We start from the raw sequence: 22,421 nt of genomic DNA, 5'->3' as shown, positions 1-22,421 counted from the left end.
TAATGCATCAAATACAGCAGAAGCTAACAACTTCCAAAACGGAAAAATATTTAGATAGATGGAAAACACTCCATTTAAAAAACTCCATATAGGAGTTCTTGTGAACAGTTAATGTTGCTGAAATGAGAATATTTGAAAATATTGTATAGACATGTATACGTATAATCAGCTCGGCAAGCCATGCAGAATGTACTAGATAACAATTATCCTTTTCCTGGAATTCAAGCAGGGAGCTGTTTCATAACGAAGTCTTGTTATTAAGACTGGTATTTGGCAAACATTCCCTTGCTTTTTGAAAAAACAAGAGCTTTTTATTTCTTTCTGCTTCTAATCTTTATGCCAAGTAACTAGAAGGAAAATATAAAATGGGTAAGAGGCAGCTATAATGTTCTGTCCTCACTTCACAGCTTTTTCATTTTTATAAATCTCCTTTTTAAAGTATTAATTAAAAGTGTAAGTATTCAAATATATCCACAATACTGTTTAAACAGTGTGTGGCACAGAACATTCTGAGATACAGCAGAACTCAGAATCCCAGGACTGTCACATAAATCTGCAATGCCAAAACAGTTCAAAAGACAGCTTAAATATAACTGAAAGGAAGATGTACAGCAAGTCTGGAGGTATTAACGCTTTACCAGTTTCCTGACTCTGAAGTACCATGGTTTTTGCCTTAAGCTTAAAATATAAATTGGTCTAGCAAGCAAAAATTTTGAATCCAGCAGTTCAAACTATCCGAGCTTTGGGAGCTAAAACCTCCATACTAGCCTGGTAAGGGATGAGGAGTAATTTACATATATCCCGAAGTCTTACATTTTAACCAGATTAATGACTCTGTGAGGCTTTAAAACTGATTTTCTTTTCATGTTCTAGCTTGAGACAACTGCACAGTCATGCAAAGATCATCTTACATGTCTTTTTATCTCGTCTTTTTTACCAGAGATAATTCAAACACTTTTCAGAACTGTTCTCTACTTACCTGCTTTAGTCAAAAGCATTAAGACTGTAGTCTTGAAATGTAAATAATGGTAGGTGATATAGAGCAGGTCTGCTCCAAGCAAAGAGTACTTGTATGGATTTATTGGTTCAATATTGCAGAAGCTCAAGAACTACACGCACTGGCAATTTGGCACAGTTTCCTTATCAGCAGTAACATCAGCTCTTTTGCAGCTCTCTAACCTCTTCTCCCCAACCTTTTGTTTCCAAGTCGACAGATCTCAGCTTTCCAAATTGTATCACCAAAGAGAGATTCCAAAAGGAATAGCATCAAGATTAGCAAGGATACCGATAGCTTTTAACTGGTGTTTTCCTATTCAAAAGTTCACATACAAGTCTGAAAGAAGCAATTCAATTTGGTACCAGAGACAAGAGCCATGCACAGCACTGTTACCCCATGCCTTCCACAACCCTGAGACAACTTACTGAATGATCTCTGCACGTTCTTCCTCTTCTGCTCCTATTTACATGCACACATTCCTATATAAAGAATAGATTTTGAACAATACCAGGAATGATTTAAAGAGTTTTCTGGTTTTACACTTATTTATTGTAGCTTTTAGTTCTGCTAGAGTATGCAACCCTTCATTATTTATTTTATCCTACTTTCATTGCACTACACATGCTGCTGGGCTGTATAGTTTTACTCTTACCTAGTGACTCCTAACTTGATGCTTCCAGTTGTCAAGCATCACTCTTTGTGCTTCTTCCACTTCTTCAGATTAACAGCCCTACTTGGCGGTTCTTCTTCATTTCTACTGACTACTTGGTGAAGGTTGCTGACTATTACAGAAGCAGATGGCAGCAAAGGAAAGGCAATAACTACCCACCACCCAAGTGGCCCTAAGCCCCACAGGTATCTTGAGATACATAAGTGCATTCAGACAAAAAGGGTTACTTCAACATGAGTCCTCCAAAGGGGCAGGGTAGAAAAAAAAGGTCTTCCAATAATACCTGAAATGAAAAACTAAGCATAACACGCTCCAAACAGGTAAGTTTGGAAACTGTTTGTCAGAAAGCAAATCAAGCCCCCAGATAATCACATTCTGATATGGAGATGGCTGGAATTTCCCAAGGAGTGTCTTTGTGGTCAAGATACTATGCCCACTAAAAAGAGGTATGGACATGTTTGAATGAACTAAGTCTTAAGTATGTACACAAAATGCCATGAAAAACTTTGCTCAAGATCTTCCAGCCTCAGAAAAATATCTAAAAATCATCAGAATCATTATGACCAACAGTGGACCTATTTTACCTACTTTTACAACAGATTTTTTTGCCATAATCATATTGTACACCACCAACCACTAAAAATATTTTCTTTTCTGCTATAAGCCTTTTTCACCAATCCAAAACAAATTTCCAGTTGCACAGACATTCAAGTTACAGTGTATAAATGACATTTCCATGTAATTTAGTTTAAACTTCAAAGCTGAACACACTACAAAATTCCAGATCCAGCCAGGTTTAAGACGATAGGACAAGTGTGGCATTATTTCAATCTGTCTTCTTTATACACTTCAATCTGCAGTGATATACCAGAGCCACATTCCTTTAATATTAGGTCACTGACAAACGTTAAGCCTTGGGCTTCAAAACCTGACAAAACCTGTCGTGCTGAAACAATTGGTTACCTGCCCAGAGCTGTACGCATTAGCCACAGTCTGCAAAAAGCGTTTGCCCCACTCTATCTAATCACATCTTCCCCCCACCTTAAAGTTATAACAATATTTGAATGCATTTTTAAAAATACAAAGAACCAAAATGAAAGCTACTTTGACTACGCAGTGAATTTAATTAATGTATCATATGAGAACCTGCACTTTAAATAATCCTGTTAAAACATGCGCATGTTGGATGATTTCCAATTAGCCTTGTAAGAAAAATATCTGGAGAAGAAGCTGTTGTGCAGATCATATGCTCAAAATGCAGTAAAATTGAAGTGTGGAACAAAGATCATGCAAAAATATCGCATACCCAAGCGTTACTCTTCTGTGTACAGAAAGTCATTTGAGCATGTAAAAAATGAAGATACATGTATCACCTATTCTCTTTAGCATTGCAGTAACTACAAATAAGACAGTTTGCTTCTTCCTAAGCATATATCCATCCACCCACAAGGCTGCATTCAGCTGCTCCCTGTTTTTACCATCTACCAACAGGTCTTCACTGACAATGGCCTCCCAGTATGATAAACTAGGTTTAAAACACAATGGGAGACTACTACATTTAGACACACCTCGCAGACTATTCAGAAGGAAAAGCAGTCTTTGGTTCCATGCTAATAACACAAGCAATACAAATGTACACGTTTTCCATTAATGCAGCCACAGCCAATCTAAGAAGTTCAAACGCACAAGTAGTCCAACTTCCCCAACATGACATGGCACCTCAGTCCTATTTACCCTAAGTTTAGAGCTAAAAGAACAGGTAACCGCAACCAGAAGCTAGGTGTCTTTTAGAAGATGGACTCGTTTGATTTGCTGACCTATAAGGCATATTGCAAATATCTTCTTGCTGAGAAAATTCAGTTGCCTTAGCTAGAAGCAACTCCAGAAATGAAAGAGTAATCACTTGATAGGGATACATAGGGTATGCCAACACATATAGCTGAGTAAATAAGTACAGGTGCTTTAAAGGTCAGACTGTATACTTATTTTGATTGCTAACATCAAGACAAACATTTATTCATAAATGATTATTTATAATTTATGTACATATATGTACAAATGTACACCACGGTGAGGGAGTGCAAGATGAAAAAACCCATCTTGGCTCAAAATCCCCATCATAGCAGTTCAAACAGTTTTTTGTATTTCTGAAGTGCCAAGGAAAACATTTTTTTACCATAACTGGAAGAACTTTTCACTGATCTTTTTTCTAGAATAAGAGCAGAAAACCAGATTATGGATCACATTTATTCCCTTCCTCAAAGCTATGGAATACAGATGAAGTTGAAGAGTCCTGCTGCGCAGGGAGAAAAACAGCAAAATTAGTGCACCCATTCTGACAATTCGAAAAGTATGACTGATGGATTCTGTAATGGCTCAACCTCCTGTATACCTCTGCATACAAAATTATATAAAAGTTTTCATCTTTACTTAACAAGTATGGGGTGGAAAAAAACATGTCTGACTAAGCAGTTCCAACAACTAAGATTTTTTCCATTTATAAGAGGAATAACTGGCCGGGGAAAGCTGATTTGCATTTTGTATTATTATCCTTATTCTCATCTGCTTTCACCTTCAGGAAAAGAGCTTTATTCACTTTGACTTTTTCCATATTACATATTTGTCCTAATCTAATATTCTCAGTAGTATAAAATTAGTTCATACATTTCATCAAGACAAAATAATTGTACCTGACTAAGAAATACTTGTAGCTCCAAACTCTCAAGCAAGGATTGTTGGATGACAGGGAGAAGGGCAACTTTATTACTCCAGAGAAAATTCATCCAGTTTGGCCCAATTGCAACTCAGAAAAAAAACCCCAAACCTTGCATAAAAGCTTTAAAGTGTCTTACTGCAATGGGGAATTTGATTTTTAGAAATTGTGTCTTGGACTGACTGATTTTGCCCAGGATCAGCAGGCTGTAGATTTTCCTTGTCATTGCTGCTCCCTATAGCTGGGACTACTGTCACTGGAACACCAAAGCCAACAAATATAAAAAGGCAAGTTCATACAAAGTGGAAGATAGAAAGGATTAAAAACTGGAACAATTCAAAATTTCTCAATCCAAGCACAACTAAAGTTTAGTAGATACATACACCGAAAAGACATGGGGGTAACTTACTGAACCAGCTGATCTGACAAAGAAAATTGTTGAAAGTAGTTTCAATGCATCATTTTTTGAGGAAATATGGGTTTTGATTAGACTATGCAGACATACCAGTTCTTTCCATGTTTTCTTAGCTAGCTCTGCATTGGTTTGTTTCACCCAGTATAGGTGTACATTGTGTCTTGTAGAAGAGTTAACGAGCTTCTGAGAAGAAAACCAATCCCCAAGAAGAAAAAACAGCCTTTTTTTTCCCCCTCAAGAAAGAACTAATTCACTTCAGGAATATTCATGTAGTCTTGCAGAACTAGTTTCCTGACTTGGTTTCTTCTGGGGGGAGCGGGGGGAAGTCAGTAATGTGTTAAAGATTAACTTATAAAAACACTGGGGAAGAAATTTGGTTCACGTTCCTTTTAGATCTTCTGCTTTTGTAAGAAAATGTAATAGTTATGGAAAACATTAACCGTACCAAGAACTACAAATGATGCAATCTGCTTACCTTATCCTGGCTATATGTTGCTGCACAGGCTGATGCTGAAAATGGTCAGGCCACTGATGGTGAAGGCAGAAAGACGGGGAGGGCTGAAGACAGCAGGCAGGCTGATATATGGGGGGTTGTTTTTGGCAAATAGATGCTGAATACTCAGTATGTGGCTGCATGCAGCACGAAGTCATAGGAGATGGTGCTGAGCTGCCAACCACTGAATGACATTCTTGCTTGTTATTATGGCTACTTAGAGAATGATGGTATGGACAGGGGTGGCAGCATTGCGACAACATCTGCTGAGTTCTTTGGTTGTCTAAAGGCAAAAAGGATGGTTTGATTGTACCGTTAAGTTGCAGGCAGCCATTTGGACTCGCTTTTGTTCTTGGTGTTTCCTTGGATGGGAGTTGTTGGACCACGACATCTCCATCACTAGCTGCAACACCTGGGCCGGTAGCATTTGACAAGATGCTGCCATTGCTCAGAACCACAGAGTCACTGACGTTGCTCATAGCCATGCTCTAAGTTCTCAGTGGATGTGCGATGTTCCTGAAGAAAAAAATAAAGCAAAGTTCAGAGCTGCAGTGTTTTCAGATGCTCAGAAATAAATTTAGATTAAGATGAGTGAAGCTCCTCTCTCAGCTCATCTTTCACAACACAGGGAAATAGAAAGGAGTCACATACACACTGCCAGCAACATTTTGAAGGACTTTCATTTGTTCAACAAAAAGAGTGAAGCTACAAAATGCTCAGAGACTAAACCAAAATATAAGTCAAATGAATAGACATTCCATAGTCTCCGAGTCATGGCAGAAATGTAATGGTTGGGATGCACAGGATAGTTTTGCACAATTTATTTATCCACTATTTCTGAAAACAGATTTTGGTATAAACTGCGTAACCATCCACACTTTGCACTGCAATTTGCTCGTGGGCTTTGAAAGCCAGCAGGAGACAGGATCATGGTGTAGAGATTGTTTAATAATCATTAATGTGCTAGTTTCAGTAACTTCCTTTCCTATCTCCAATTTCTACTGAAAACAAGGCAAATTTGTATTTTTGAAGAAATTATTTTAAAATGCTTTATTTAAATAAAGCCACTTCAGCAGATGTGTCAAAGTTGCTGGATGGTAGACCAAGTCTTTAGCAGAAGCTCAAAATAAACTGTTACAAACAATAAAAGGTACACTACAAACACATGTTTTTCCAAGCCTAAAAAAAAAAATAATCCCAGGATTCAGTTGCTGCTGATTGAGAAGCTCATGCTTCCAAACAACACATATTCCAAAGGCAGTTAAGATATGCTCTGCACTGTAAATAAAGGATATTAAAGATTTTCTTCTAAAGTCTTGTCTTCTTCAAGCAAAACGTAAGTGAAAGCTATTAATATTGGAAAGGTGACTGATGAGTTTGGCTCAAAATTAAAACTTCTCCGAGGTGCTCGCAGCAGCCAGTTTCCCCTGTGTTAACTATAATCGTGTTTTAATAAGGTTTGAAAATAAGTTGGAGATGATTATTTTGATAAATAACATGAAAGGTCGAACAACACTTAGATAAGAATTTGTTTCCCAAGTTATGGGGTGGACGAGGGGGTCAAGGGGTCAGAGAAGGGAGAAAGAAGAAAGAACACTAACTACACACTATTTAGAAGAATAAATCAACACTAGCTTAAAAACTAATTCAATTAATTACAACTTCTTTGTCTAACTTAATGCTACCTTTTTAATACTGAATTTAATCGACAACATTCCAAGTCCAAATTGCAAGGCTTGCATTACAGACACTGAACTCTGCAGAAAGACACAACATACAGATTAAGGCAGATAAGTGAGGAAGTTTCTAACACATTTTCTTCCCCAATACCTTTGCTGAGTGCTCAGAGTGCTAAGCCTGCACAGCCAGCTGAGCTATTTAATTGCCTGAATGCTAATTCTGAGCAGAAAGTGCTTTGCAGAGTGGAATGCTACCCCCAGCAGCCCCCCTGCGCAGCGTCTCCCCTAGACATAGCTAAATCCTTCACTTCTGAAACGCAAATTAATCCTCTGCTATTTGTTCTAGATCATGTGCAGAGCCAGATGCCCTGGGAAATCACTTGCATTTAGATAACCGCTCAGAACAGGAGAATATGCTGCTTGATGGGCATATTTTTTCCAACCTCCAATTCCACACATTCTTGCCGGGTATCCCCTCCCCTGGCCCAGGCAAGTCAAGCCCATGAGGACTTTCTGCTGAGCACAGAGAGTAAATTCAAGTGGCTGGCTAAACTTCGTTTCAGTCTGAAAAGCCGTATTAGTTACGTGAAATACTGCTGTATTTGAACAGCCTGGTTCTCTCTCGTCCTGTAGGCAGCTTCAAAGCCTGCTGAAGTGGACAGGGCAAGAGCTGGACATCAAGGCAGAGAAAGCCCCTCTCGAGGCGTCTGGCAGCATTTTGGGAATTTCTGGCTGCTTAATTTCACATTCACTCACATAAGAGACAGGCTGCACAGTGATGTTGTTACATCTCTGTTTCAAGCTTCGACACACGTATCATCACTTGAAACTGCGGTACACCAATCAAAGTTACTATCCTGCAGATGACCATGATAACTGAAAAAGTACAGAGATACTGCAAATATCTCACCCTTCAAGACGACAGGCACACCACCCTTTTGCCTTAAACCCAGGACATCTGCAGCGTGCAGCAATTGAGATAACACAACATAATTTTTAGTAGCTGTTTCAAATCACTTTATAAAGGAAACCACACATTTACACGCAAGACACACATGTGCCAAACAGAGATGCAAGCTAACTCATGTGTATGAAGCTGGGCAATCCCAGCACAGACACAGCAGCTTGGAACCTTCAGTGTATCTGCGCCCCTCGTGAACGCGGGCATGGGATTTTTAACTTCTGTTCCAGACAATCCAGCAGCCTCCACTTAATATGATCAAAAATAAAATGCTTTCTTTTCAACAGATGTAATATCTACCTGTATGCCTTTGAGTTTGAACACAATCTTTAGAAAGACTCTTTAGAAACTAGTAAATTCAAAGAAAAGCCAAAGATCATCATCACCACCATAACACACAATTCTGCCTTTGTTCTCCTGCTGAACAGGCTATTCACGAACTATTTCAAGCTATAAAATTTTTAACAGATCAAGTTGATGCTTTCTTCCAAAGCCTTGAGAAACTATTGAGTTCCGTCCATAGGACATGGAGTCTTTGAGCAAGGCAACAGAAGCACCTGCTTACCTTGAAGTTCTTTCAATACCATATTAAAGTGAGAAAGACTACTTTGGATGCTTAAAGTAGCTATCTGGTTAAGTATTTTATTCACAGCTAAGAAAAACTGATGAGGACTCAAACCAATCCTCTAGAATATGAGTTGGGCTGTACATTTTAATTTGGTTTGGTAGCTTTACTTCCTTTAAACAAATGTGAGATGGTTGATGACACCTAACAAGTCTAATATTACCTGAGTTTAATTTTGCACATGTTTGAGGGTATTAAAAATTATGTACTATGGTACTTCATTTCTGTGACACTCTATTCCGGTCACTGCAACTCTACTGACAATGAAACTTCACCTGCAGCTATCACACCAAAATATATTCTTAGATTATATTCTTATCTCTCTGCCATATTTTGTCTCCTCTGCCACAACTGCAGTGACTGGGAACTTACTGAGAGATGTAATAATGTCCCAAGGAAACTCTAAACCGAGAATCTCTCCTTTAGAGGATGCACAAATAAGCCAGTTAGAATGCCACAAGTACAAGCACAGTAAGATTTTAATAACACATGGATGTGGGAAATCAAAGAACCTGTTCATCATGAAAAAAAAAAAAACCCTAAAAATAAGAATCTTTCAAAACACAATCTTTGTGAATTCTCAATTCTTTCAATACTGAAATATAGTTTTGTTGCATTCCTCAAACTGCTTTAGGATTTGGTATTCTCCAATACAGTGGGACTTTCAGACTTATACCAATTTACATCTGAAGAATGTGAAGCAGTGGACAGGTATTCTGAATAATGAGTTCATAGATAATGCAGGTTTTAATATAGGCAGCCCTACTTAACAGAAGATAAAAGTATAATGAGAAAAAGTGTTAACCTACATGTTTAATACATCACACTTAGGTATCCACCTCTCTTGCTGGACACAAGGTATTTTAAATACTAACATCTATTTAGAAATTATGCTGAATCGTTAAGGGAAGAAAAGCATAATTATCTTTAATTACTGAATGCTTGATAACACGTAAGTAAAGCAACTACTAAGAAAGCACTTTAGCCATGCAGTTCAAAACAACAGATTGGAAGAGTGTCATATCTGGGAAGTACCACAGTCTCTACAGACAGTGTTACTTCATGACAGTTTTATGGAATAATCCCTCTATTATTTGTGGAGCTAACAGTGAACACAGCTTACCCAGCACACATCTGCCATCTGCATTGCAAGACCTTCAGGAAATAAAGTAATGCTGTACCACACTAAAACTATGTAGGATTTGGTGTTCCCTAACTAGCATGTTCTTTTTAGACTTGGATTAAGTTCACCTGTTTCTTTGGCTGCAACTGAAAGAATTTTTCTTTGCTTTAAAGTTTCTTTAAAAAAAAAAACAAACCACTTTAAAAAAACATTGGTTCAACAAATCCCACCTGGACTCATAATGCCTGCAATTGAGAATGATAGAAGTGCAAATTCAAGTGGGAATGATGTAGTGGAAATTTAGTATAACCAAGTACATTAGTACAGATAATTTATAGACCTTTAGAAGACGACAGAGAACAGTTAAGTGTTCAGGGTTGTTTTAACCATATAAGAAAAAGAAAAACTCCCCAAAATCTGTACCTTGCACTAAAACAAATCTAAGCTAGTTATAAGACTTTACATTTTTCATTTAAGGTAGGACAAAACTCAGACTTCACCTAAAAGATATCTAAAGCCTTTCAGCTATAGCTAGCATCACACTACTCCGCCAGCTGAACCAGTCCAGCTTTTCTGGACCTTGCAGACCCGTCAGCTACAAAGCATCAGGGTTCTGAGATAAACGTGATGTCTGAAATAACAAAAACATCTTTTCATGTCAAAAGTTCATCTAAAACAGTTGGATTCTAGAAGTAGTGCATTCTTGAAATAAGCAACATTTAACAATCCCAATGCTACCTATTAGGTCCCCTACCAGACGAAATATTATAATGGCCTTGTAGTCCCTTAAGACAGTGAAGTTTTCAACGTGGCAAATGGGTTACACTGTCTCAGTCTGTAAGCTCTGTTAAATCCTCTCCAGAATTCATCTGCTGTGCCAGCCAGTGCACAGCCACTCTTAAGGGGGGGTTTCTCCTCCTTCACATCACCAAAATTCTTTGCATCTTTGCTTTTTCTCAGTGCTCACAGGAGTAACAGGTGGTGCCTGGTGTCTGATACTGGGGTTTATGGGAGATGTCTAGTTATCTATCATTGCAATGGTTTTAGCAAGTCAAACAGCTTTTTAATGTTTTATGGTTGTTGATCTCCATTTTGGCTCTCAGCTAGACATTTTCCAAATTCTCTAGCTCTTACTCCTATGTATTCATATGTGGTCCTTGGTTTCCCTCAGTACCCTGATTCTTGCTTTTCCGTTTCAGCTGTTAACCACTAGGTCTTCCCTGAAAAGCTTTCACTAAATACCAATGCTCACTAGAACAAGCCTTCCCTGTCCTTTCCACTTCCAAGTATTTAAACTATATTTTAAATAGATGTATTTCACTTTAAAGAAGATTACTTCTTATTTCATCAACACACTAGTTTACCTGATATATTTATTAATGTAACTGTTTCACTTTGAGGCTTGACACAATGTAGCTCCTATTTTTGAGAAATACCATTACGGTCAGTTTATTTTCTGCAGTCTATAAATACCCATTTTCTCAACTAATGTCACTGTATTCATGAGCAGTTTTTCAACCATCTAAGTACTTGTACCACGCAGCAGTAGTTAGAAGACAATTACGAAGCAGAAGAGGTTTGCAGAAGGGAAATTTCGGCTCTTCCATTTTGTACCAAGCGTTTCACGAGCCATCGAGCCCTTCCATCCCTCTCCACAGCCGGAGAGGCTGAGAAGCTGTCCCGTCCTGAACCTGAGACACCATGAGTTCATTTCCTGCACGGCAGGCTGGCACGGGAATTGCCATTCCTGTGACAGGGAGTTTCCAGATGTCACCGTGCCAGAACCACAGCTCATGCTACAGATGGGCACTGGCAAAGCAGTGTTGCCAAGCTGGCACACAAACTGCCCCACACCAGCGACAGCTGTGGGGTGAGGGAGCTGGGAAAGACTGGAAAGGGTGGGAAAAACACTGTTCTTCAGGACTTCAGAAATAGATTTTTGCTTTGCTTTTTAAGCTAAAGTTACTTCTTCTGGCACAAATAGTAGAACAACAGCAGACCATTTACAGAAATCGTTTGCAGGGCTTTGACGAAAAAAAAAATAATCAATTGCAGTGCTTTAACTACAAAGTCTTTTTAAAGTCAGAATTCACAACAAATACAATTAAACTAAGATAGAAGCAACAGAAAATTCTCTTCCAGAAGTTTTGTATAATCTAGTATTTTATGGAAAAGTAATAACAATTAATTAAGCAGATACATGTAGAGAAAATGGAAAAAACGTATTAAGAAAATCTGAAAAATGTTTCAAAACACCCTTGAGTCTTGGAAAGGATACAGCTACAAGCAGGAATGGTTGGAACAAAACATACTGCTACAAGAAAAAAACGTGTGTGGTTCTGGAAAGCAGGTATACCGCAGCACAGTTTAAAAGCATGTAAAGCTGTTTAAATACCCAAACATTGCTTACAACTGCAACACTGTCATCACACAATCTTATTTGCACAACTTATTTGCTTTCCATTACCATATGAAAGACACCTAAGTTTTTGTAATTGCAAGTATTCTGATCCAAAATAGCTCTAATCCTGCTTAAGCAGAGGGGGGAAAAATCAAAATACTCTCTTTCTAGATGTAAAAGGAGTTACAGGCATTGAAACTTTCACAGGTTTTTACTTCATCATGCTGTGGGATTAACATTTTAATTATTACAGCTGCAATATTCCTTACGATACAGCTCCAGCTATACCTATCGTCATCCCGACTACATTAGCGTTATGTAAGAGGCTGAGAAACCTTCGACCATCTGTTTAGAATCAGATTTTTTAGTTTTCTGTCCAAATGTAAAAGCTATGTCTGAACATCTTCAAAGAATGCATTACTAATAATAGCATTTTTCTTCATATTTTAATAGAAGCACTAACATAATTACAACTACTGTATATTAAACAAGCGAAACCCTTGGCGAGAATGCCAGCGCATGTCAGGCAGGTATACACCGGCAGTCACACCTATTTGACAAACACAGAGCAGTCTTTGCATTTACCTACAGAAGATACAGCAAAGCGCTTTTACCCTAGCAGTCCAACAACAATTTTCTTCAAAAACTAAACACACGAGAACTGATTCCCCCCACCTCCCCCGCTTCATTTCCCAAGTGTACGTTGGTTTTTAGTCTCCCATTTGCTTAGCCGTGCTCCGAAGGCCAAATGATAACCCTCATGTACCACTTTTATAATAGCACATCTGTTGAAGTGGCTGGATCTCGAGCCGGGGGGGGGGGGGGGGGGGGGGGGCGTGTTTTTCTTTCTCACCAGACTCTTCAGAGCTAACAGGGTCCTGTTCTAAGCTCTCCAGCATTTCTACCCAGCTGTAGCCTTTTACAAGCTCAGGAGTCTACTTGCATTGCAAAGTAGCATTCTAGTGTAAATAAACCGACGGTACACAATAGTCTCAGTTAAACCTACATCCTAACGCTGTCTGAAAGCCCGAGTTGTTCCAGCTGTAACCTAAGAAACACCACGGCCAGACTTGAAGCAATTCAACACAACACACCCCCTTAACGCTTACCAGTCCCAGGCCGGGGAAGCTCAGCAGTCAGGAGAAAGCAGCACCCTCTGCATCCAGGTACCACCCTCCCCACCTACGCGCCCGTTCTTCCCGCAGTCGCCCCAACAATGGCCCGAGCGGGGAGCGCCGAGTCGCGCCGATGAGCCGAGCCGAGCCTAGCCCGGGGAGCGCCGAGCCGATGAGCCGTGCCGTGCCGAGCCGCTGCTCTCCGCCGCCGGGGCCGCCCCTTCCCGCGGCAGGTCAGGGAGCTGGCAGCCACCCGCCGGCTCCTCCCTGCTGCTGCGGGAGCCCCGGGGCCGCTCCCCGCCCTCGGTCCCAGCCCCCCTTTCGTCTGGGCTCGGTTAAGGCCCATGTGGAGACGAGAGCCGCGCTCGCAGCTTCGCCCGCCTGCGCCCCGGGGAGCTGCGGGAGCCCCGGGGGAGCTCCCCACCGTCGCACACGCTCCCGGGGAAGCGGCAGGCGGCATCGCCCCGCCGCCAGCCTTTCTGAGGTGGAAAGAGCCCAGGAAGGCGGGAGGGACACTGAAAATAGCACCCGGTGTCATTTGGAGTGTTTTTCAAACTCACTTCAGTCCCCGTTAGCGCCTGCCAATGTGTTATCCATCCTTTGGTGCTCGGGCGTTTTTAAAGTATCTCTGTGTGGCTACAACTCTCTGACACCTTTCCAACCACCACAAAAAAAAAAAAAAAGAAAAAAAAAAGCAGCAACCACCCCACCAAAAAAACCCAAACCAAACCAAAAATCAGTCTTGTAAAACCAGGGCTTTTCCCCCACCAGATTTTGAGGTATTTGTACCTAAAATAACTTTTCTTGAGTGTCTTTCAGGCCTGAACACTCAAGGACCTGGTAGTCCAAAAGTAAACACCTCCACATGCTCCTCATGCCTTTTTTTTTTTAAAGTCTTCATAAATACAAACTGAATTATTACAGACCATTAATGCAATTATTATAGACCGCTAAGGCAAAAACCTGAAAACTCCATGAGCTGAGAAGATTAGCTTTGTCACTGACAAGTCAAAATGGAGAAGACAGATTGCCACATTCCAGGGATATTTAACCCCCCCGATTCCAGGGCCTCAGGAATAAAGCAGCAGGTTGTGTTTCCAAAGAGCCCAGGATTAAGGTGGGGAACACTGTACTCGTTCAGTTCACAGAGCAGCATTATGAGGAACTTTTAAAAATACTACTATGGGAAATGCTACAAGCTGGTCTCAACCTGCTCTACCAGGGTATGCTCGGGCTAGCTACTCCATCTCACATGCACACAAGCCTCATGTTTTGGGAGGTGACTCCTGGCATTTCCACAGCAGCGGTATTCTCAGAGGCAAACCTCAGAGCCGGCACCCTCCTGGGGCAGATCATATAAACCAGTCCCCTGCCACCCCAAAGCAGATGACAATCCACCTGGGACTGGTTTTTTAGAAGAGCTCTCTTTCCCCTCTGCTGAAATACAGGAGCTCTGGTTTCAGGGTCAAGTTGAACTGCTTGAAGCAAAAGGAATTTTTCATCTAGTAGCATCTTTGCAGAGAAAAAAAAAAAAAATCTTACCAAAGGCAACACTGGGGATCAGTTTCCCTCAGTGTGACCTTAGAATTACACATCCTAACTCTGGTCCTTGTTTTTATGCAAGGCAGCTCCTCCTGCTCATTGGATCTGGTCTTTAACAGGTGGTGAGAGACTGTGGTGCTTCCCCACTTCTAAGGAGAAGCTTTTCTTGGTTTTTAAACCCCTGTTCCTTGCCTTTCTAACTTAGTTTCAACTGGAAAATGTCACTGTCATCAGCTGCCCTGTCTCCACCTCCCACACAGCATCAGCATCCTATCTAGAACATCATTTTTTTAATGTCAGCTAACTGAAAACTTGCTTTCCATCCCACATAGAGCCATTGATTGTGGGCAGCTCTTACACAAGAAACTCAGATACATTCATTGAACGAGACAGCAATACTGCAAAGCCGGTAACTTCCAACCACAACCCAAAATGGAACTAGGACTACAATATGGTATTCACTTTCTGAATATCTGAAATGCATAATATATGCCCAGAAGCGTTACAAGAATAATCTCAAGGCTACTTTTCCAAAGTCACAAAACTCTATGATTTTCTGAAAAACCTGTCCACTAGTAAGTGTTTCTTAAGTATGTAAACATTACTGTATATCAGTTCACTGCAGATACTCTATCACTTATATTTGCTAACCACCTCAAAGAAGTAACAAGAGGCACATAGTATTTGCTCACTTCTTTGATACCTAGGAGAAAAAGCACTATAAAAATCCAAAGGATTAAAATCTACCAAAACTCTTAGATTTTATGTACAGCACAAAATAGCGTTACTGTATCTTAGGACATGAACTTACTGCAGATACTTTTTCCCCCCCAAGAATGACAGTAAAATGGATGTATAACGTATGTTCATAGGTTATGCTCTAATAAAATGATTGCTGTGCAAATTGGGTTTAAATACTGTATTATATATTTGAATTACAGACTTGTCAGTTGAATTACAGACTGCCTTTATACTATTAGAAAAGCAAACTCAGCACTGTGTGTGCTCAGAAACCTTTCCCCCATGCTATGCTCTATCCCTGCAGAGTCTTAATTGCCTGATGTTCCCCTGGCACACTGGGGTTTGGACACCTCCATCATGTACCCTTTAACATCCCCTCCTGCACTACATTCAACTTTTAATGTACTTATCCCACTGCTCATCTCCAGCGATATCAGACAAATTCTGACTTGATTTGTAAGTGATCAGGAAATATGTATAGAAAATATAGCTCTGCAGCACATGGAGTGCACACACAGGAGAACTAGGGGAAGGTGGAAAAGCATGGAAAAATTTTGATGACTTCAAGACAAATCAGGGATGTCAAATTTGATCTGTGGAAGCCTCAAGAAGATAAATGAGTAACACACCCTGCTCCATCCACCACCTGGAAATGCATATATGCAGAGAACGTGCAGGACATCTGCACGGCTAACTCAGCCTGGGTTTAAGTCAATATGATCCTCAATCCACCAGGAAGTTCCACCTACCTATGGAGCTATCAAATTTGTATCATAAATAAGAAGTACTCTCAAAAGCGTCACTATGCATTAAAGAGAAAATGAGCAGAATAAAATTTGACTATCATGCCATCTTGAAGATTAATTTTTAATATTATTTTTCTTTATAGAGATTCACAGATTACTTAAAAATGTGTGATTTCAGCTTCCAAGCTCTTGAAGACTGACATGCTGCTCTGGGCAAACAAAAGTACTTCCCACGTTCTGATCGAAGAAAAATCCTTTAATCTTACAAAAATGGGTAAATCATCTCGTGTCATAACTTAAGGTAAGCAGCCTCTTTTTATCACAGAGATTTAAAAATAACATTTTTCATAATATGCTTAACAAATCAAATCAAGTAGTAGTAAAGATACTAATACAGTTCCCAGAATTTTGTGTACAATCCTTAAGAAAAAAAATATAAATACTGTTAGGATAATAACCATATTGGAGATTCAAATGAATTATAGTTTGTGTAACATATAAAAAGATAAGCCTTAAAAACTCGAGCTTGTATTTGTATTTACAAAGCAGGCTGATATACTGTGTTGTAATGCATGAATTCTCACCATTCTGTTTCTTCAAGCAAGATACAAAGAGTTGCAATTCTTGGCCATGATTCTTCCACAGACTTTCCTAAACTGATGGCATTGCCTGGTGCCTTCGAGCGCCAGCCCCTTCTGCTAGCTTTGGCTGCCTATGCTCAAGAGCTGCTATCAAGTTATCACCCTTCCAACACTGCAGGTGCAGCTATTCTCTGCACTGTTTCTTGGCTGGATGCCTTCACATGCCCCTCTGAGCTTAACAGGACATGAATAACAGATTCTTCTCGTCACAGCAGTGTCTTTTAAAGAGAGAGGGGTTCAGAAGACGTTGTGGGACTGACAGTGTTGGATGTTAACAGGAGAGCTGGTGGCATTTTTGGGTGCTCTGTGGACAAATTGATGCTGAAGGACCATGCAAGCTCTCAGGGAAAAAGGACAGAGGCTTTTGAAACCCTTGAAGGCCAGACAGAGGGCACCAGAGATGCAGTAGAAATTCTGCTGAATTGCTTATGAACCCGGCAGAAATAGAGGTTGAAACGACATAATGAGTTTTGTATATGGCACATATACTCTGCAAGTATTTTATTATAGCTGCACTGAATTTTTATTACAATTCCTATCCACTTACAGAATTTCCTGATGGGTGTTTTTTTCTAGGACACAATATTTTCTATTGCATCTTAGATGCCACAGCACAGTACTTACAGTAGGCAATTTACCAAATGCCATTTAAAACAAACAATACAGTGAAAGAAACATGGTAGGGACAACCATTTATTCACTACTTTTCATACTAAAGTATATTTTTATGCAGTGCTTGCTGAGGTAATACTGAGACAGCAGCAGCTACTTTAATTATTCGGAGGCACACAGGGCACATATTGGGATCTTCCAGATTCTAGCAGTACACGGGACACTCCAGGAGCACAGTATTAAGAAAGTTAATTGGACTCAGTCAGCTTGATCCATCAGAGATTACTAGGTATAGACTGCCACTGATTGTGTCACACCTGACAATTTTGCAGAGATATCCAAATGCCTACACGGTGCTCCCAAGTGCTCTTGAGTCCAGAAATATGAGGCAAAGACACAAACTTAGATATCTGAGACTGCAGCCACACAAACACGAGTCTTCTGCTCCTAGACCTAAACTGAGCCTGAAAATAGAACGGCTGCGTCATAAGGCATCACCCCAAGATGGAAACTCTCAACTGGCATTTGGGAGCCTTGAAACAGACAGTGGAGTTAATTTAAAACCTGTGTTACCCATCCAGAGATGAAAGAAAATATTGTAAAAAGTAAAACCAAAACCACCCAGCAATGAAAAACCTGTCCTTAGATCTGTGGGTTTATTTCTTTGAGATACAGGATGAAGGAAAGGAAGTGAATGAAATGCAAGATATTAGATGTAAAAACTCGCATCCTCTTACATTGGCATTCCTTCTATACACTTCCCCTCCCCGCCAAGGGTTTGAGTATACAAACCTTCATATAAATAAAGGTCATAACATAAGCAAAACTGATTCAGTATCATCATATACCTATGGCCAAAGTCTTAAATATTAAGTCTTCCGTTTTCAGACTGCTAGCGCCATGAGGATGAAATATTGTCTGATCAATAGATGAGGAAGTAAATTGTCTGTCCTTCTCCAGTTTCTACTCATCCAGACTTCAACACAAGATCTTTCAAAACTGACATCCTCAAGAAAGGCTGAGAACTAAGTGCACATAGAGGCTGAAAAATCTTTAAGTCTTGCAAAGCAATCTTCTCCAGCACTAGTGACAAAGGAAATGTAAAGACCCAATTGCCGATCATGCTCTATTTGGGGTTTTTTTGGATAAACAAAGGACTTCTGGCTTGCAATCAGGAAATTTAACTCTACACGCTACATTCAATAAAACTGAATACCAAGACATTCTTTTAATATTCTAGAAACCAGACATTTAAGGTCACATCATCGCAAATAACAAAGTCAAAGCACAGAAATAAATTTCTGGGGGCAAAGAGAGTCTTTCATTGTCCATGAATTGCCTAGAACAATGTGCTCTCAAATCCCTAGTGTAATTAAAAAGTCAGTTCAGTACATTATTGCAAACAACTACAGCAGGATTCTAAACTACTTCCTTAATTGATTTTTTTTAAAAGCTCTCAAAGTAATGTAGAGACATTTTCCAGTCTCCCCCCACCTCTCCAAACTGAAATAAGACACTTTAGCAATATTTCTCTAATTTTTTTCATTGAGATCCTGAGGTTTTAAACCAGGTCATGTGAAGGTTGAGTTTCATGAAATGTAAGACTGTCTTGTTTTATCTACTTACAGAACAGAAATATTAACATCAATTTAATGATTTTTTTCAGTGAAGATCTAATAGAGATAAAACTTCTGTTTTCATGTTTCCAAATCACATGTACTCTGAATTGAAATGTGTATCTGAAGCTCCACAGTAACCCAAGTCCAACAACAGAAAAAAGTTTTGAAAAGCTATTAAATTATTGAAATTCCCCACACTAGAAGCAATTATTACTAAAATTTTTGCTAAAATAAAAAATAAAGTTGTGTTTTAATCAAGAAAAACGGGGGAAAATCAGATTTAATACTCCGCAAAAATGCTGTAATATAGAAGGTTTGTAAGATAGTTTTATTAGCATCTCAAATAGTTTTCAGATGCTAATATGATCAAAACGTGTTAAGTACAAATAAGTCTTAAGTACAATCTTAAGTATAAAAAAGAACTGAAGATCTATACTTTTGATTTATCTACAGCTCACTGTTTTAAAGGAATTTTTAATAGCTTGTCTTCAGTTGTAATCATTTTATTCTCTAAACAGAGCACTCCAATAATAAGTTATATTAAAATGCAGCTGCATAAACATGTTTACACAGTTACATTTTCTCATTTACATTCCTTTCTCACAGGTGTACCTTTTCCACTATGAACAAACTACACTTAAGAGTATCTTATGTAAGTGCACACATGTATAATGTCACTTGTAAAACTGTCCAGACTGACCAGAGGGAAAAACTAACAGAATGCTTCACCTGAATGTAAAATAAACAAGTAATATAAAAAAAGTAGTACTTCCATCACTTGTACAACACCCATATTTAAATTACAACCACCATCCTGATGTTAACAGTGAAAGTGACTACTGCAGCATAGTTTTTTTCCAAATGACAGGAGAAATGCACTTTACCAATATTGTTACAGTAACCACCATATTAACTTGTCTATAATCAAAGAAACAAAGAACTGCACTTCTCCCATCATGTGGAAGAATTCATACAACAGTCCAGAAAACATAACTACCCCGATTTCTATTTCAGCTAGAGAAGCAAAGGAAAAGTCACTTTTTCAGATTCATATTCTTAGTTCAGGAACCAGCAAAATCTTGAAATGTAAGAGATTCTTTTAAAACACTAAGATACCAATTACTTTTAAGATAGGGACCACTGTTTTGCACCCAAATTAAGGGAAACTTAAAATGCAACATCAGTATTCACTGCAACTGCCTGAGTATTGCCTATAATATGTATACTATATAAACAGTCATGTGCAAAATGAACATTTATGTTGCAGATATCAGAAAATTATTTTTTAGTTCATTTCATTCACTTTCACAGCTCAATAGCTGAAGGTTCTTGCTATTCATTTAAGAGTAAATTAGGTGGGAACTGTAGTTCTCAAACACTTCTACATACTGCAAAACCAACCTTCAATCTAGCAAGTTGTTCCCTTGACTTAGTAACAGCATAGAAAACCCCTACCGGCTGCTTAATTATTCATTTTTCTAAAGGATTTCCAAATTAACTGCCTAAACCTTAAAGCAAGGCATGAAAGAGCTCCCCCTGTTTTTGTGCACAGCCCACATCACACCTTCACCTTTCCTCATTAAGAAAGTGAAATAAGCACCAAAGCTAATCTTTTTTTCTTCAGGAAAAAAAAAAAAAAAAAAAAGATCTAAGAGTTTGGAGTAAACAAGCATTGCTAGAGCCCACAGAGGAGCTTTTATTTGATGTGAGCTTTACTGACACACTAACGAAGGCCTGACAGACAAGGCAAGAGAAAATGCTATTTGAGCACAAACTCAATATTTGCTCACTAGGCTACTTGCCTGCCAGAGGGTTACCCAAACACAGCTCCTGCAATGGGAAGTCAAGTCTTTTTAGCTGCGTCTTAGCAAACAGATGTGAGCCTGGGAATTTTTCATACATTCAGATAAATCAAGAGCCAAACCTTTCAGAGCACTAACCTCTATAGCTTTAGAAGGAGATGTCAGATTTCTCTAGGATCCTCTGATTTCACACTGGTTAGACTAAATTAGTTACTGCCTATCATACACAAGTCACATCATTTCCAAACCTTTTCACTACACTAAGTTTGATTACGTGTCTGTTTTACCTGCTACTTTAAGTCAAAAACCTTGAGACAAATCTAAACTATGAAATATCTATGTAACTTTCTTCAACATGTTTGGGGTCAGGTTTTTTTTCTAACACTATCTGTATTCCTTTTACACTATACCCAGGGAATACCGAGGTGTATCTTCTTAAAAACCAGATTTGGTGTCTTCAGCAGGACACAGGTTCCCTAGAACCACACAGCTCTGAGCTATATTCTTCTCAGTACAAAACTGCAACTGTATACCTTCCTGATCAATTCTTAAATCAAAAAATCCTCTGGAAAAGAACAACGTATATAGAAATTGCATTACAATTGTATTACAAACCCAGATATATTATTTCTCTGCATGAGGTCCATATAACAAACCAAGTTTTTATATTGAAGATATCCAGTACTGACCAAATGTCTAAGATTATGTACTTGCAGGCTATTCAAACCTGATGGTATCTCTTGAGATTTACATTCAATAAATACAGTTGGATGGCTATTTAAAGATTGAATTCAAGATCAGACTTCAATTAGATTACTTCTGTTACAGTCTTTGTGATGTATGTAGCCAATTTGGTTAGACAATGTAATTTTTTTCCAATTCCTGCAGGTTACCAATTTCTAGGAGATTCTTCAGAACAGGATTCAATTCTGTACTGGTTACATGAATTATAGTATCAGATTAACTCTCTGCATAAGAATTAAGGCATCTGAGGATCAGGTGCTGAAACGTATTTAAGAGTACAGCTTCTTCCTGCACCCAAGATCTGAGGATCCTCAAGCACTTCAGGACTCTGAAGCAGTAGGACTGACAGCAGTCTGCACAGGAAACCAGGGTATGGGAATTGAGAGAACACTAGCCACTTTTGGTCATTATGGAGTACAACTGTGGAGATATTTTTTTATATCCTGGCAAAGAAGAGTGACTGGGTATATGCCAGCAGCCCCACAGCTGTACAAAGTCAGCACCAGTAAACCACCTCCGGATCAGACACGGAGACAGGCACACAACAGCTGCTGAAGACTTCTGGCAGCCCTGCGGCGGCAGCAGCTGTGCAGCCGGCCCGTGGCTGGGAGAAAAGTTTGGTCCCTTTGCAACTCCTTCCCTTTCAGCTCACTTAATTAGGCTGTGTACCTGTTCCAGGGCATGGGCACTGCTAATTTTAATAAAGCCAAGAAATTGGTTTACTACCAAGCCATTGAACCTTTATAGCAGTGGTCAGATATTAAAACTCGAATATTCTTTTT

The 22,421-nt window shown here is 39.3% G+C and overlaps 1 protein-coding gene across 3 annotated transcripts in view; it reads right to left on the bottom strand.

The window, feature by feature from the left end:
- DISP1 (dispatched RND transporter family member 1) overlaps positions 1 to 22,421 on the bottom strand; it is a 92,202-nt gene that overhangs the window by 28,829 nt on the left and 40,952 nt on the right. For 2 of the 3 annotated variants that reach the window (XM_055816447.1, XM_055816446.1), the window contains exon 2: positions 5,271 to 5,804. In XM_055816447.1, the coding sequence (XP_055672422.1) occupies positions 5,271 to 5,773 (503 nt within the window). In that variant the 5' untranslated portion in view covers positions 5,774 to 5,804. Of the gene's footprint in view, positions 1 to 5,270; positions 5,805 to 13,186; positions 13,323 to 22,421 lie in introns of those variants that run through there. The other variant, XM_005241849.4, reaches the window with a different exon arrangement.

Source organism: Falco peregrinus, chromosome 11 (assembly GCF_023634155.1).
Source record: "Falco peregrinus isolate bFalPer1 chromosome 11, bFalPer1.pri, whole genome shotgun sequence".
NCBI classification, from domain to species: domain Eukaryota; kingdom Metazoa; phylum Chordata; class Aves; order Falconiformes; family Falconidae; genus Falco; species Falco peregrinus.
Note: the sequence above shows the minus strand (reverse complement) of the source record. Positions and strands in the feature narration are given on the sequence as shown.